The sequence below is a fragment of the Thunnus thynnus genome, chromosome 2, assembly GCF_963924715.1.
Source record: "Thunnus thynnus chromosome 2, fThuThy2.1, whole genome shotgun sequence".
Lineage (NCBI taxonomy): Eukaryota > Metazoa > Chordata > Actinopteri > Scombriformes > Scombridae > Thunnus > Thunnus thynnus.
Window position 1 is genome coordinate 17,616,598 of NC_089518.1, and position 13,337 is coordinate 17,629,934.

The 13,337-nt window shown below is 41.5% G+C and overlaps 1 protein-coding gene across 2 annotated transcripts in view; it reads left to right on the forward strand.

The window, feature by feature from the left end:
- The window catches only part of adgrv1 (adhesion G protein-coupled receptor V1), a 112,417-nt gene that overhangs the window by 58,402 nt on the left and 40,678 nt on the right, over positions 1-13,337 (forward strand). For both annotated transcript variants that reach the window (XM_067607242.1, XM_067607253.1), the window contains 10 exons: positions 18-281; positions 736-853; positions 961-1,132; positions 1,392-1,634; positions 3,094-3,501; positions 4,344-4,516; positions 4,739-4,985; positions 5,179-5,318; positions 6,312-6,472; positions 6,648-6,748. In XM_067607242.1, the coding sequence (XP_067463343.1) occupies positions 18-281; positions 736-853; positions 961-1,132; positions 1,392-1,634; positions 3,094-3,501; positions 4,344-4,516; positions 4,739-4,985; positions 5,179-5,318; positions 6,312-6,472; positions 6,648-6,748 (2,027 nt within the window). The remainder of the gene's footprint in view (positions 1-17; positions 282-735; positions 854-960; positions 1,133-1,391; positions 1,635-3,093; positions 3,502-4,343; positions 4,517-4,738; positions 4,986-5,178; positions 5,319-6,311; positions 6,473-6,647; positions 6,749-13,337) is intronic.

Consider the following 13,337-nt stretch of genomic DNA (forward strand, 5'->3'; position numbering starts at 1 on the left):
TATGTGATTTAATCCAGATGGAAGCACAACACCTCTCCCCTTCGCTGTGGAGCCTGTTGAGACCTTAGCAAAGGAGAATAAGGACTTCCACTTGGAGTCCACTATAGTGTCCCTGCAGGCTGGTCAAAATGAAGCCGAGGTTATTCTCCTCATCCTGGATGACTCTGAGCCTGAGGGACAGGAAGTATTCTTCATCTACCTCAGTGATCCCGAGGGAGGGGCGCAGATCACAGACAGTCCAGACCAGGGCTTTGGGGCTTTTGCCAAGATCACCATCCTTGGTAAAATAACGAAGAAAGACCTTTCTTTGACTCCACTATCAAGATTAAGTAGTATTTATTACTAGTTCTTTTCTAGTTCTGCAAATTTATTAGCAAATAAAAATGTTCCAACATATTCATTTCTTGCTATGTTTTCTAAACTATGTTCCTCTGATTATAGCACTAAATTAATTCCAAGTGTGTCCTTGGGGTCTAATCAAAAAACCTGCAGACATGTGTTTGTTATTTGAAAGAGTGATTCAGTGTCCTCCTCCAGTTTCAGTAATGCTATTTGATTTGCATTAGGTCACTGTTACATTAGTATCCTGCGGCTATTTTGGGCCTTCTGGCATTACTTCTCACATAATCACTGCAGTGGGCAGATTATTATGATTGATTACAAAGTACATAATTATGTGGTTGTCTGGTTATGATGAAATTAATTTGTACCATTAATCTGTACTACCCATACCAGGGAGCGACTTCCACAATGGTATTGTGGGCTTCAGTCTTAATTCTCTGATGGGCCAAGTTCTGGATGAGGATTCAGAGAACAGAACCACTCGTCTCTACCTGCAGAGACAGGAAAACAGGTAATAAAACTGCTTTTTATTACCCATTTGGTAAAAATTAAGCTTAATATGATATTGCCTCAAAGAAACTGTTTTAATTTTTTGTATGGTCTTTTCTCTCTGTTCAGAGCCTTTGAGGATGTGCAGGTCTTCTGGAGAGCTACCTTCAACAAGACAACTCTAACTCTTGTCAATAATGGAGTCAACCTAACCAAACAGCTGGTGCAAACCTCAGGAACTGTGCTGTGTAGGAGAGGAGAGATAATCTGTGCTCTCACTGTGGAGGTCCGGGATGATGAGGTAATAGAAGAGGGAGAAGCCCCTGGTGCATCCAGCAACAGGGCATGTTGGTATCTTCCTGACCTTTAAATACACTTTATGCAAGATTTACATATGCTTCAGTGTGCTATAATGCAGCTGATTCTTCCACGCTATAAGAATTGATTATACAGTTTATAAGCCAACATATCTGGGGGAATAATGATTTACTTTATATATGTAATCATAAGAAATGCTGTGGGGCACAAAATAAAACAACCACTCATCTGTGTTGCTGTAGGAACCAGAGTACCAGGCGTGGTTCTTAGTGGAGATTTATCAGGTGGGTGCAGGCGCCACCATTAATGCAACAACCCGTTTTGCCAACATCACCTTGGTTGAGAGCGACAATCCACTAGGCATCGTGTACTTTGCTGTGGGCCACAGACTGCCCATCGCCACCCTGATGACCACAAGGCTCAGTCTCCAGGTCTACAGACAAGCAATCACAACTTCCACCATGTCTGTACAATATCGCACACTGGTAGGTTACACACACATATCTGTAGTTACTAAGCACAAACATACATTATTGCATACGCATGCACACATAAAGTACTATAAATACAATTGGGCACACAAACAAACATCATGCACATATCTTGATACAGTATTTACAGTTGCTTCTATTTGACTTTGACTTTTATGTGAAATAGGACCAGTTTTTGTCCATTCGCCTTTGCCTTGGACGTGTTATTCTGGATAGTAGGAAATCCCATTTTCAATCTAGGCCAATATGATTCCAGCCATTTACCAGGCCAAATAGGATTTTCCCCAATCGTTGAAATCATAACACCTGAACAACGTTTATTTGTCTCCAACTGACCTGGTTTTGTTGACCCTATCACATATCTAAAGTATACTGATCTAATTTGGCTCTTTTATAACACTGTCATTATATAAGCCAGTTAGAAAAACATGATCATTTTATTATGTCACATTTTACCTGCTACAACCGAGGTATGTACAGTGGTTTTGTCACAGATTTTCCCTTATTTCACAATACTGGAAAATTGGAAGCATTCTTTTTCAGGAGCATGATTATTCACAGCTGTTGTTGTTTTCTCATTTTGGACTCTTCCTCAGATCAATTTAGAGAAAAATAGAGTCATAGTTGAATTCTGTATCCTAATGTTAGAAAGATACCAAATGCCACCAACTTTGCATGATATAGTCCGTAATTTATGTAGGTATTTTAAAATGGAATGCAAATAACAGGACTGCATCTAGTAGTTATTTTACATTTCACTTGATGGTTGTCCCTGGAAGATTTCACTGTCTCCCTCAACTATATGGACATAGCGGTCATGGTTTATTGATACTTATAAAGTTCAAAGAGACCAGTGTTCCCTCCTCTCCTCACATCTTTTATCTCATTGCCACCCTTTCTCTGTCTGAGGAATAATGATTAGAGATATCTTGGCTAGACCCAGCTCAGGGGCATAAAGTCTCTACTGGCACTCACAGTATTTGATATTAGAGATGAAAGGTAGAGAGTGTCTAGTGCACTCAACAAAATTGAAAAGCCTCCCTGAGACACATGGCCAGGTCATCTGCTTTCATCTCTCAGAACTGAAGCATGTCGCGACATATAAGCTTTTATACATAACAAAAGCCTAATCTCTCATTTACATTAAGCTTTCATCCCAACTTTCACAACATGGTCAACTTCACTCATCTACATGTGCTGCAATTGGATTGTGGACCATTGGATGCTGTGCACCAAAAGAGAACTGAGCCTTTTTAATAGAGTAGCCGGAGGTACAATTGTTTTTGTTGAGTGTTTTCAGGCAGTAAGTTTTTGTCATTTTGTCATTGTTCTTGCATTTTGCAGGTATATCTCAAACAAGGCAATTGTGGCACTGTTGGTTTATTTTGCAGAGTAATGCTGGTTAATCTGACTCCATGAAACATCACACATCTGTGTTTTTTTTCTCCCCTAGGAACTTCCCAGGGATGAGATGGTGGGAACCTCTATAATCCGGCCTGCTAAAGCAGGGATGGATTTTCCTAAACAGGAGGGTAGGCTAACCTTTGATGCGGGCCACCATAACACATCTTTGGAAATTTACCTGACACCTGACCTTGCTTCGTCCTTGCCCACACCGAAGCGCTTCCAAGTTGAGCTCTACAATGCTACAGGAGGCGCCAGAGTGCACCCTGAGTATGGGATCGCCAATGTGACTCTAGTGTCAAATGCAGCAAGTGAAGCTGTGTGGGTCTTACTGGACCAATTACACCAGCCTCTTGACACAACTATATTGAACCAGGTGCTGCAAAGTCTGATCAATAAGGTCGCTACACCTCTCACGCGTGAGCAGATGGCTGCTGTGCTTGAAGCTGTGGGAAAGGTAAGAGGGTTGGAGAGATATTTTGTTAAAGCATACATTACTTTTTTTTTTACTAATCGCACTATGATTTTCGTGTTTAATATCCTCTGAAACCAAAAGTAAATCTCCTCAGAGTGTCATCACATTGTCAAAATGATGAAGCTAACTCTGGTCTCAACAGAAACGACAGAATGGCGTTTTACAGTTTATTTTCACTCACATCAGATTTTTAAAACTGTATGATTAATGAGTCTATGATGAGGGGAACACTTTCTTGCTTCTAAATGTTCTTCTGATTAAATTTTTTCACCAGTTGAAGCCTGAGAGTCAGTATAGTAGTTGTGTCAGACAGCTCTGCGCTAAAGGGCACACGTCATCTCCACTGCACTATTCTGACAACTCTAAGAACCACTTGAAAAGGTCTCACTTGTCATTCTACATGAGCGCTGTTATTACTACTGCTCTGATGTTCAAGTCTACAATATTGCGCGTGCTCAGCCTCCAGACAAGCAAAGACACCGCTTTAATATGACGGAGTGTGTGGGGGGACGGAAGAGAGAAAGCAAAGACAGCAGAAATGCCAGCATGAGGATACGTGGGAGCAGAGAGAGAGTGAGGAGGAGATGAAACACTGCAGACGAAAATGACATTAACTCACTTTAAAAGAGTTATAAGTGCTGCATAATATTGAGGCCTAAACCACAAAAGTGACAGTGCCAGAGCCAGAAGTGTTGTAAAAGAGAAATATTGCACGCTAAAGTTTACTCAAATACAGATCACATGCATATCAGTGACAGATGGATGCAATAATACCTGGAATTCTCAATGCATTTTTGTTTCTCCCTCTGTTTTTCCTGAGCCAGGTACTTGAAGTGGCAGAGAGGACTCCTTTACAGGAAAGCAGCCGGAATTTGACCTATGACCTGCTGTGTGCATTGGCCAATCCCAGCAGAGTCGACACACGGGGCCTTAGCCACCTTGCTGAGGTGGCTGAGCGATTTGCGTTCTCCCTCCTTACACACAGCCAATGTGAAATGTGAGTGTCCCTGTGTAAAAAAGAGTGAGGAGTGAGGAATGCTATTAAATCTACAGAAGACTTTTTGGGTTGTTGGTCTTTTAAGATTTGGGAGATATCTTGCTTTGAAATTTTGAGGTGTTGAACATGTTGTGCACACTGAGGTTTTTTTTTTCTCTTAAATATTATTAGCAGTTTTCATGCTTGGTATTATAAATGTGTATTTTTGTGTGATTTCTCCAGAGGGGGAACCATCCTGGACAAATGTCCATATATGTCCATCTCTGCCTTCCAATGGTACCCCACACAAATCAATGGACACAAATTCAGGGGCCGTAATGCAGACTTCTTCCAGCTCCCAGATACCTTGCTGGCAGTGCCAGCAGCCTTGACTCCCGACTGTGGCAACCTCAGTCGGATTCAGCTGACCGAGTTTAGAACTGAACACTGGTTTCTCACCAATGATACAACCACTGCTCTCAATGGGAAGGTAGGGAAGCTCATGTAGTTTTACTTAGTTTGCTGTAAATAACAAAGGAAGTTTATGATTTCTTTTTACTGCTGGAAAAATTATTTGATTGAAACAGCAGGTGGCAGTATTGCCCCAAAATAAACTAGCCATACCTTTTCCAGTTCACTCCACAGCTTAAGTCCCCTCTTCTGTTGCCTCTGTTGATATGTAGGTATTCTCAGCAAGCCTCCAGGACAGAGGGTCACGACCCCTAGGAGACGGTAATGAGGTGGTATATCGTATCCACACACCTGGTCAGCGAGTTAAACCTGGCCGGTCTCTGTGCCTTCTCTGGAACCAGACCACTGCAAGGTAATCCACCACAGACAGACATATGCAGGTTCATGCTCAGCTTCTAAATAGGCTAAAGACAGCTACTTGACACCTACAATATATATTAACTTCCATTGCTAGTCAGTGTGAGTGGTTTAGGTGGTTTGTATTGTATTCCAACGTATGCCTGATAAAAATACAGTACCAGTTAAAAGTTTGTACACACCTTCCCATTCCCATTCAGTTTGTGTATCCAAACTTTTGACTGGTACTGTATACATTTTTTTCTTTTATGAATTGTTATTTGTCTCAACTACATCCTTTACAGCCTCTCTTTGATGCTTGATATATTTATACTATTTGAATAGTTCGTCATCCCCACACTTATTGCGTGTGTAAGGTCAGTTTGTAAAGTGGAGCCTGTCTGTGACCGTGGGTGAAGTCACATTGCTTTCTGTTTAAAATCTGCGCACTCTGAATCCTTCCACTCGCCCTCAGTTTGTTGAGGACATTCCTGGGGCTTGGAGTGGGACTTGGCTGGAACACAGTGTTACAAGTTAAGAATTGGCAGGTTTGGTTTGGCCGGAACAGCGACTTGAACGATGTATTCCCGATAACAAAACTGATGAGAGAACTGATAGGGAAAGAGAGCAAAAGGTGGAGAGAGAAGCAAAGTCACAGACAGGGAAAGGACACTGTTACAACAAGACTCTCCTGCTGTGAATGGCAGGTCAAAATTAAAATGTCACTGAGGATGTTTTTTGCTTTTGAGAAACGGCTCAAAAACCTGTCTGTTCATTCAATGTTTGTGCCATTGAATCCGGCACAAATTATAATGTTCTTGTTTGTCACAGAATCTTTGAAGGGTAAATGTGACAGCAAATAATAATAACAGAAGCCAAAATACCAGAGAGCAGATGCCTTGTCCCTGTTTTTTCAGTGTGTAGTAAGGGTAGTGTCTTAACTTGTCTTTTCCTTGTTTTTTCTCACCTTTTTCCACATTGTTTCTCCACCTCCTCTCCTCACCTCTAGCTGGTCATCAGATGGTCAGTACTGCAGGGTTGTGAAAGAGAGTGGGAACTATGTGGAATGTGCCTGCTCCCACTTGTCTATCTACACGGCCTACGCAGAGTTTACAACTCTTGCATCTTACAACGAGGCCTTCTATGCTTCCGGATTTATCTGCATCTCAGGTACAAAACAACATCTTCCCATATCTTCTCTTCAGCATTTCTTACCTTGTTTCCCTGTGTTTTTGTGTCTGCCCACCTCGCTCTTTAGCTTCCTCTCTTCCATATTCATCCCACATTGTTATCAATAGTCATTCGTTTCTAATAAATATTGGTTCCATTTTTTTCCCCTCCTCAGGCTTTGCATTGGCCATTATATCCCACGTGCTGTGCTCCCGTTTCCCCATGTTTGCTGCCAAACTTCTCACTCACATGATGGTGAGCTGCCTTGGAACCCAGGTAATACTATTCTGCTAAGATCCTCTTGTGTAGTACTGCAACACTTTTTCTATACAGGCCACAGTATCAACACCCTCAATTGACTGCTTATGAAAGCTGAGACCTTCACTCCCACACCATCTGTATTATCTGTTTCTTTGGCATTTTCATCTATTCGCATCTACTGATTTTCTATATGGCTAGAAATTTAGATGGATGGGGAACTTGTAGAGGTTGTTATAGACACATTTATCTCTATTTGCTCTATGGATCATTAGCACACATACATTAACACAGCTGTAATGTGTCTGTCGTGCAACACACACCTTCACAAGCGCATGTCCAAATACTGACTCAAAAACAGAAGAAAACACACATGCATGTACTCTTTTTTTATAAAGATCTTTTACATGTGCGCACACACACACACACACACACACACACACACATATACGCGCTGCCACCTTCTCTTACTGGCCACCACACATGACCCAGGTTTTTTCTTGGAAATGTGCATAGACATGAAAAAACATCATCAAATGTCATTGGTTGCGTAGTTTGCGGGCCGATGCGTCCTGACAACGCAACCATGCCCCCCGCACTCTCGCCCATTAAAAACGCAAGCTGTCACATAAGCAGTGAGCGAGATAGATATGCGGCTGCAGGTTAGTCTCTCAGCTGGTCCTAACCGTGTGTGTGTGTGTGTGTGCGTGAGTGAGTGCGGGACTGGTAATTTTCCACTGGTCCCCCCTCTCTTTGGTTGACAAACATGAGCCCCTACTAAAGCAGACTGTCGTTGGGGGCTAACCACCTCGGGCTCGACCTGTTTATGGCCCAGAGAGAGCCCCTGAACCTAAAAGGGTTTTGGATGGAAAATTCCGTCCTGTTCTGTTTCTTTGTTGATACTGTACTGTATGTTAAGGCCTTCTTCCTTGGATGTGCACGTGTCTGAGATGGTGCTATAGTTTATAAAATACATGCGTGTTTTTCTGTGGCCTTCTGGTCGAGGCCAGTTGACGAAGGCCTGGTTGAATTGCAGACTGTCAAACTGAAGGCCTAACTGAATGTGCACTCTGGTATTAAGATATTCTTTCTAAGTAGTTGTCCAGTTCTGTTGGGAGTATTTTGGAGGTAATGATGGGCTCACAGTGCAGGATGTGCTGAATTAAAATAGACCAGTTGACGTCATTGTCCTCACTTAACTATGCACTTTATCTTGGATCTTGACTGGCTAGCTAGAAACAGACAGAACATAACCTCCCTTTTATGTTAACCTCTAGGAGCATATTTGTTTGTGAGCTCTAGTTCTTCCCTAGTCTCTTCTTTGTGTCCAACACGTCAACTATCCAGTGTTCTTACTGACAAACCAATGAGATGGTCAAATGGATCATCAAATGGACTGAATATGCCTTATTGATTGACTTCCATTGTTAAAACATGTATGCACATGTATGCAGTGGACATGAGGCTAAAACATGTGACAAATTGACAAAACAATATCACCACAAGGTCTATTTAGTAACTGTTCTGACATTTTTGTTTTTACCATTTAGTTTTGTGTTTGGTTAACTGCCTTGATCCCTCAGAAGGGCGTTCCGCATTTCATTCAGGATGAGCTATATTCCTGTATTGTAGACAGGATTATTTTAGGTTTTAGTTTCTGACTTCCTTCTGCAGTTCCAGTGAAGTAGGCTTTCCTAATCTTGTTTGTTTTCCCCAATTGCAGTTCCAGTGAAGTAGGCTTTCCTAATCTTGTTTGTTTTTCCCCAATTGTTGTATAAGTACACTAATAAAACTAAGTAATTCCGTCATGCTAAAACTTATATACTGGAGTCAGTCTGCATCTATTAAATTGGAGCAAAGCAAGCACACTTATATCCAGTGGATTTAGAGGTTTTGGTGGAAGGATAGGTCAAATTCAATCAATCCTCAGCCTTTTTTCAGAAAAAAATCCTATCGTATGAATAAATAATTAAAGTAAACTAAATTCATTTCTGCCTCTGGCTTGTGACTAACAATATTTATTTTCATTTCTTTTCATCTGTGAGCAGTACTTAGTAAGAGCATCACTGTAGAGATCAATTTGTATTTTTGACAGTGCAGCGCACAGTATCTGCCTGTTTTTTGATGCACCTTTACTATATGATGCGTCTATGTCAGTAAGGATTCATCTGAATCCACATCTTGGTAAAACTGAGACCGTAACTGTTGCCGCTACAACACTACATGATCAGACACATGACATACCAGCGGTAGATCAAAGTCAGTCCTCTGTTGTTTTTTCAAGTCTTGCATCGTTTTGAATCTGTAATGCTCTGCGGTATTATATTTACAGTCAAGGCTAGGCATTATGAAGTGATTCGTGTTAAATCTCTGTATTAAGAAGTCCAAGGATCTTGCATCTTTGATAGAAGAGATGCAATTAGGGTGACAGAAACGTCTCCTGAACGTGTGGGTCTCAGCCTTGCTCGTGTCTCACCATTGATTTGAACTGTCAGGGCCAGCTCCAACCACCTCTGACAGAAAGGACTCTCCATCTGTGGTGGCTGGGCTGTAATTAGTCACTGACGCTGCCCTCTGTGGGCAGAAAATTAAAGCTGCCGGTTTGATTTATTTCTCTCTGCAACAGCTACAGTCAGCAAGAAAGAACTAGAATAATATCCCACTCCTCAACTCAGGAAAAGCAGGAAATGTACTTCAGATGTCTTCAAACTGCCACTGCGACATATCCCCGGTGTTTTCTATCTAATGTGTGTCCAGAAGTCTAATATCTATTTCTTAATCTTCAAGATTTTCAATTTAATGATGGGTAAATACTGTAACTCTGATTGTACAGTATTAGATACATTCTGCAGACTTACATATTTTTTTCCAACGTTATTTCAGTCATAGAAGCAGGTTGTTGAAGGTGTCAGGAGGTCAAATAGACTGGAACTGATCTGTGTTGGTATCAAGACACACACGGGGCGACAGAGAGCTGACAACGATACAGACGTCAGACCACCTACTGAGAGAAAATAATGATTTGTCCTGTCCACCACTTCCAGGGAGAGGCGTCTCACTTTAAACGATCGTGGTTTATGTGTGTCTGTGTGTGTGTGCGCGCCACTTTGTCACATCAGAGGTAGTGCGTTGACAGGCTCTGGCCAGCAGTTTGCCCTCCGCTCAGCAAGACAACTGAAGATTGTCTGTGTAGAGTGGAAATTTACCCAGTGCATATGTACTGTGTAAGTGAACCTCACCTGTACGTGTGTGTACGTGTGTGTGTGTGTGCATTGGATTTTGTGTGTGCCAATCATGTAAGAGCTCATCAATCTACCAGCAATTTCTCTTTGACTTGAACTACAGTAGTATGTAGTCCCAGTACACCCACATGTGGTTTTACATTGCTGGTGTAATTTTGCATTCATTTTTACCAAAACATAAAATGGTGACAGCAGAGACAGGTCATAAATTTGACGGACATTTTTGGGTAGATACCTCAATTTAAACACAACTAGATGACTGATGGTCCCATAATCTTTTCCTATAATTTGGCTCCTCAAGCACTTTCTCATCTCATTCAGATTCATCCATTTCCCACTAATTTTAAAGAAAGTGGTCAATGTTTGCCTTCAGGCCATGGCCTTAAACATATCCCCATAGTTGTTTCCAGGAAAAGATAGAGAACTGTCAAAAAACTTATAGTTCTCCTATAGTACTGTATACTGTACCTAGAGTGTTGCTGAAGAAACTGTAAACTTACAGCTTCTTATTTATTAAATACATATTATTGACAGAACTTTAATATTTCATATAAAGTATGTAAGCCCAGTCAAGATTGCGTGTGTTCTCAGAAACATGTATTCAAGTGCCAGTGTGAGAAAGGAAAATCTAATCTCCCTCTCGACTGCAAACAAAACACAATTTAATTTCTCATCCATTGTGATTTTACAGCCTTCCACGACTCAGACAGCCATTCCCAATGCTCAGATAAGTGTTTACCCCCATGCTTTATTCCAGTATTTGGGAGGTGTTTAGGTGACTCTTAGTTCTGGTTATAAAGGATTTCCTGGTAGCTCTGGGACCGGCTCCAGCATTCAGAACTACTACTACTCAGTCCACAAGCACATACAGCACGCTAACCCGACACCACACCCACCACCCTCACTTCCCGTCTTTCAGCAGAATAAAGAAACTGTCTAATTGCTGCAGGGATACCTAAAAGTTCGTGTCTGTCGTCAGTGTGTACGCATATGTGGGGGCGGTGCAGTTTTTGAGAAGCGTGCATGCAGTTTCTCAGCTCTCCAGGAAAGGGGGAGAATTGCGTAATCCAAGACCTTACCGTGTCCTTGTCTGTAGGACGTAAGATCAACACAAGTCTTTGTAAACAATGTGAGTGACTGTTTTTCCTGAGGAAGTTCCCATCATGGCCAATCAATCATTAAATCAATAAACAGAGAGTGGGTTTTTGTGTGTCTACTCCTCTGATTGACGTCAGACAATATGCATATCTTATCCTATTCAGTGCTTTATGCCCACAAGTGTTTGGACACAGAATGAGAAAGCTAAAGGAGGGACAGAATGAGAGGAAAACATGCTGTTTTTCATGTTTTCTTCTTACTTCTCATGTCGATTCTCAGTCAATAGATTCGTCCAGTATATTTTTCTCAGCTATAATAAAGAAAAGGGTCCTTAACGTTTTGACAAAAATGTTCTTTACAGTGAGATTTCCTTACTCTCCAGTCTTATATAAAGTATATATCTTGATTTTAATGCAAGTCTAAGCTTTTTACTGTCTGTCAGCCTGAGCTAATGGCAGACAAGTGCTGGAAGGGTATAAAGTATCAGCAGTTACTGTGTGTGTGAGTGTGTGTGTGTATGGACAGGACAGTGGAGAGGTGAAGACGGCCTCTTGGGAGACTCACATTACACTCCACTGGCTGGTCCAACACCTTGCGCATAGTGTTTGCCCTGACTCACCTCCTCCTCATCTGACCCGTCTCTGCTCGACACAGGAGGATCTTTCTTTTATACAACACTCAGTGTTCATTGTGCCCTTCTTGACGTCCCTGTGTCTATTGTCTGATACTGAAAAACAACGATAAACCACACAAAGTAAAAACTATAATTTTTCTCTCATAAAGTTATTTCCATGTCTTCATCTTCCCGTTTCACTTTCACCTTGTCCTTGTGGCTTCTTCTTTCTCCTCTCACCGCGGCTTTATTTCTCAAAATGATGACTGATGTGCCTATTTCTATTCTCTGTCCCCTTTATCATTCTGGCTGCTGCTGGGCTTAGCTGGGAGCTCTGACATTATGAGCCACAAAAAGACTGTCTCACTCTGTCTCAGCCTCTCCCTCTGTCGTTATCCCTGTGGAAGTGGCCGGGCACGTCCTGTGTGACTCATCAGTTTTGATGTTGCTTTTCCCTAAACTGGTTACAGACAGTCCACTGACTCTGAGAGACCAAACATAGGGATGTCTGCCAGGACCGTTTTCGTCATGTTTTAATATCATCAACAGTGGCCTTACTGCTAGTCCCTAAAGGCACCCCGTGGAGTTCTTGTTTGTTTACATTTGGTATTTCTCACAAGGACACGTTGTGCGTATCCTTGAGGCATAACAAATGTGCTGAATGCATTTTTTCCCGCATAAAACATTTTCAAATCAGATTTTTGTATATATTTTGAAACCTGCATTTTTTTACATCCGTGTTTACATTGACTCATATTCTCACTCGGATTGCATAAAAACGACAGACTTCATATAGCGTGCATGCACTACACATTTGCATTAGTGCCCTCTGCAGTCGGCAGAAATGTGTATCTCGTCACCCACATGCTATTAATTGTCTTCACAGTAATGCATAAGATGCCTTGCCCCATAGTGCAACTAGTGGTGAAAGTACGGCGTTATTTACATGTTTTATATCCTTACTTCTTTTAGTAAGGATACAGTAATACATTGATTAAAGTAATCTACTAATTTTTGTCATCAAATCTGAAGTCCTTTTTCTGAAACACTACATACATTCTTTAAATCTTACATGTGCGACATCATCAATTTAATTTGTGTTGTGATAGAAATGTAACCTCCTCTGTGGCTGTCACCTACATACCGTCACACAAATACAGAACCTTAAAGGCAGCAACTACTCATGAATCGGTCTAGTTATTTATCTACCAGCGTGGTCAGACAGTCTTATCTGGATTACATCATGGGGCAGCCATTAGGATGTAGCACACACACACACCCACACACACACATGCAATCTTCCAGTAATGCAGGTCATCCTTGTATGTCCAGTACACATTTTCGTGGTAAACTATTGATCGGTCATATTAAACTGATTCAGCAGTGTAGTATTTGCAGCATTAATCATTTCAGTTTACTGTGCATATGTTGCAAGAAATTGTGGTCACCTGTCTGCACCTCTGATTTTTGATTTGTTCATGAGCAAGAGCAATTTAAGCTGGATTAATCAAACTGATTTCCTAATGATCCCCTTTGCTGCGCCAGACTCTGCCCTTTTTGGACTCTGGAAGTTACACTCTCATTTTTGCCAAATGTGTGTTGTCCTAAGAACTGGTGACCCTAGAAACACTACCATGAACTTTCCTCTATTTCC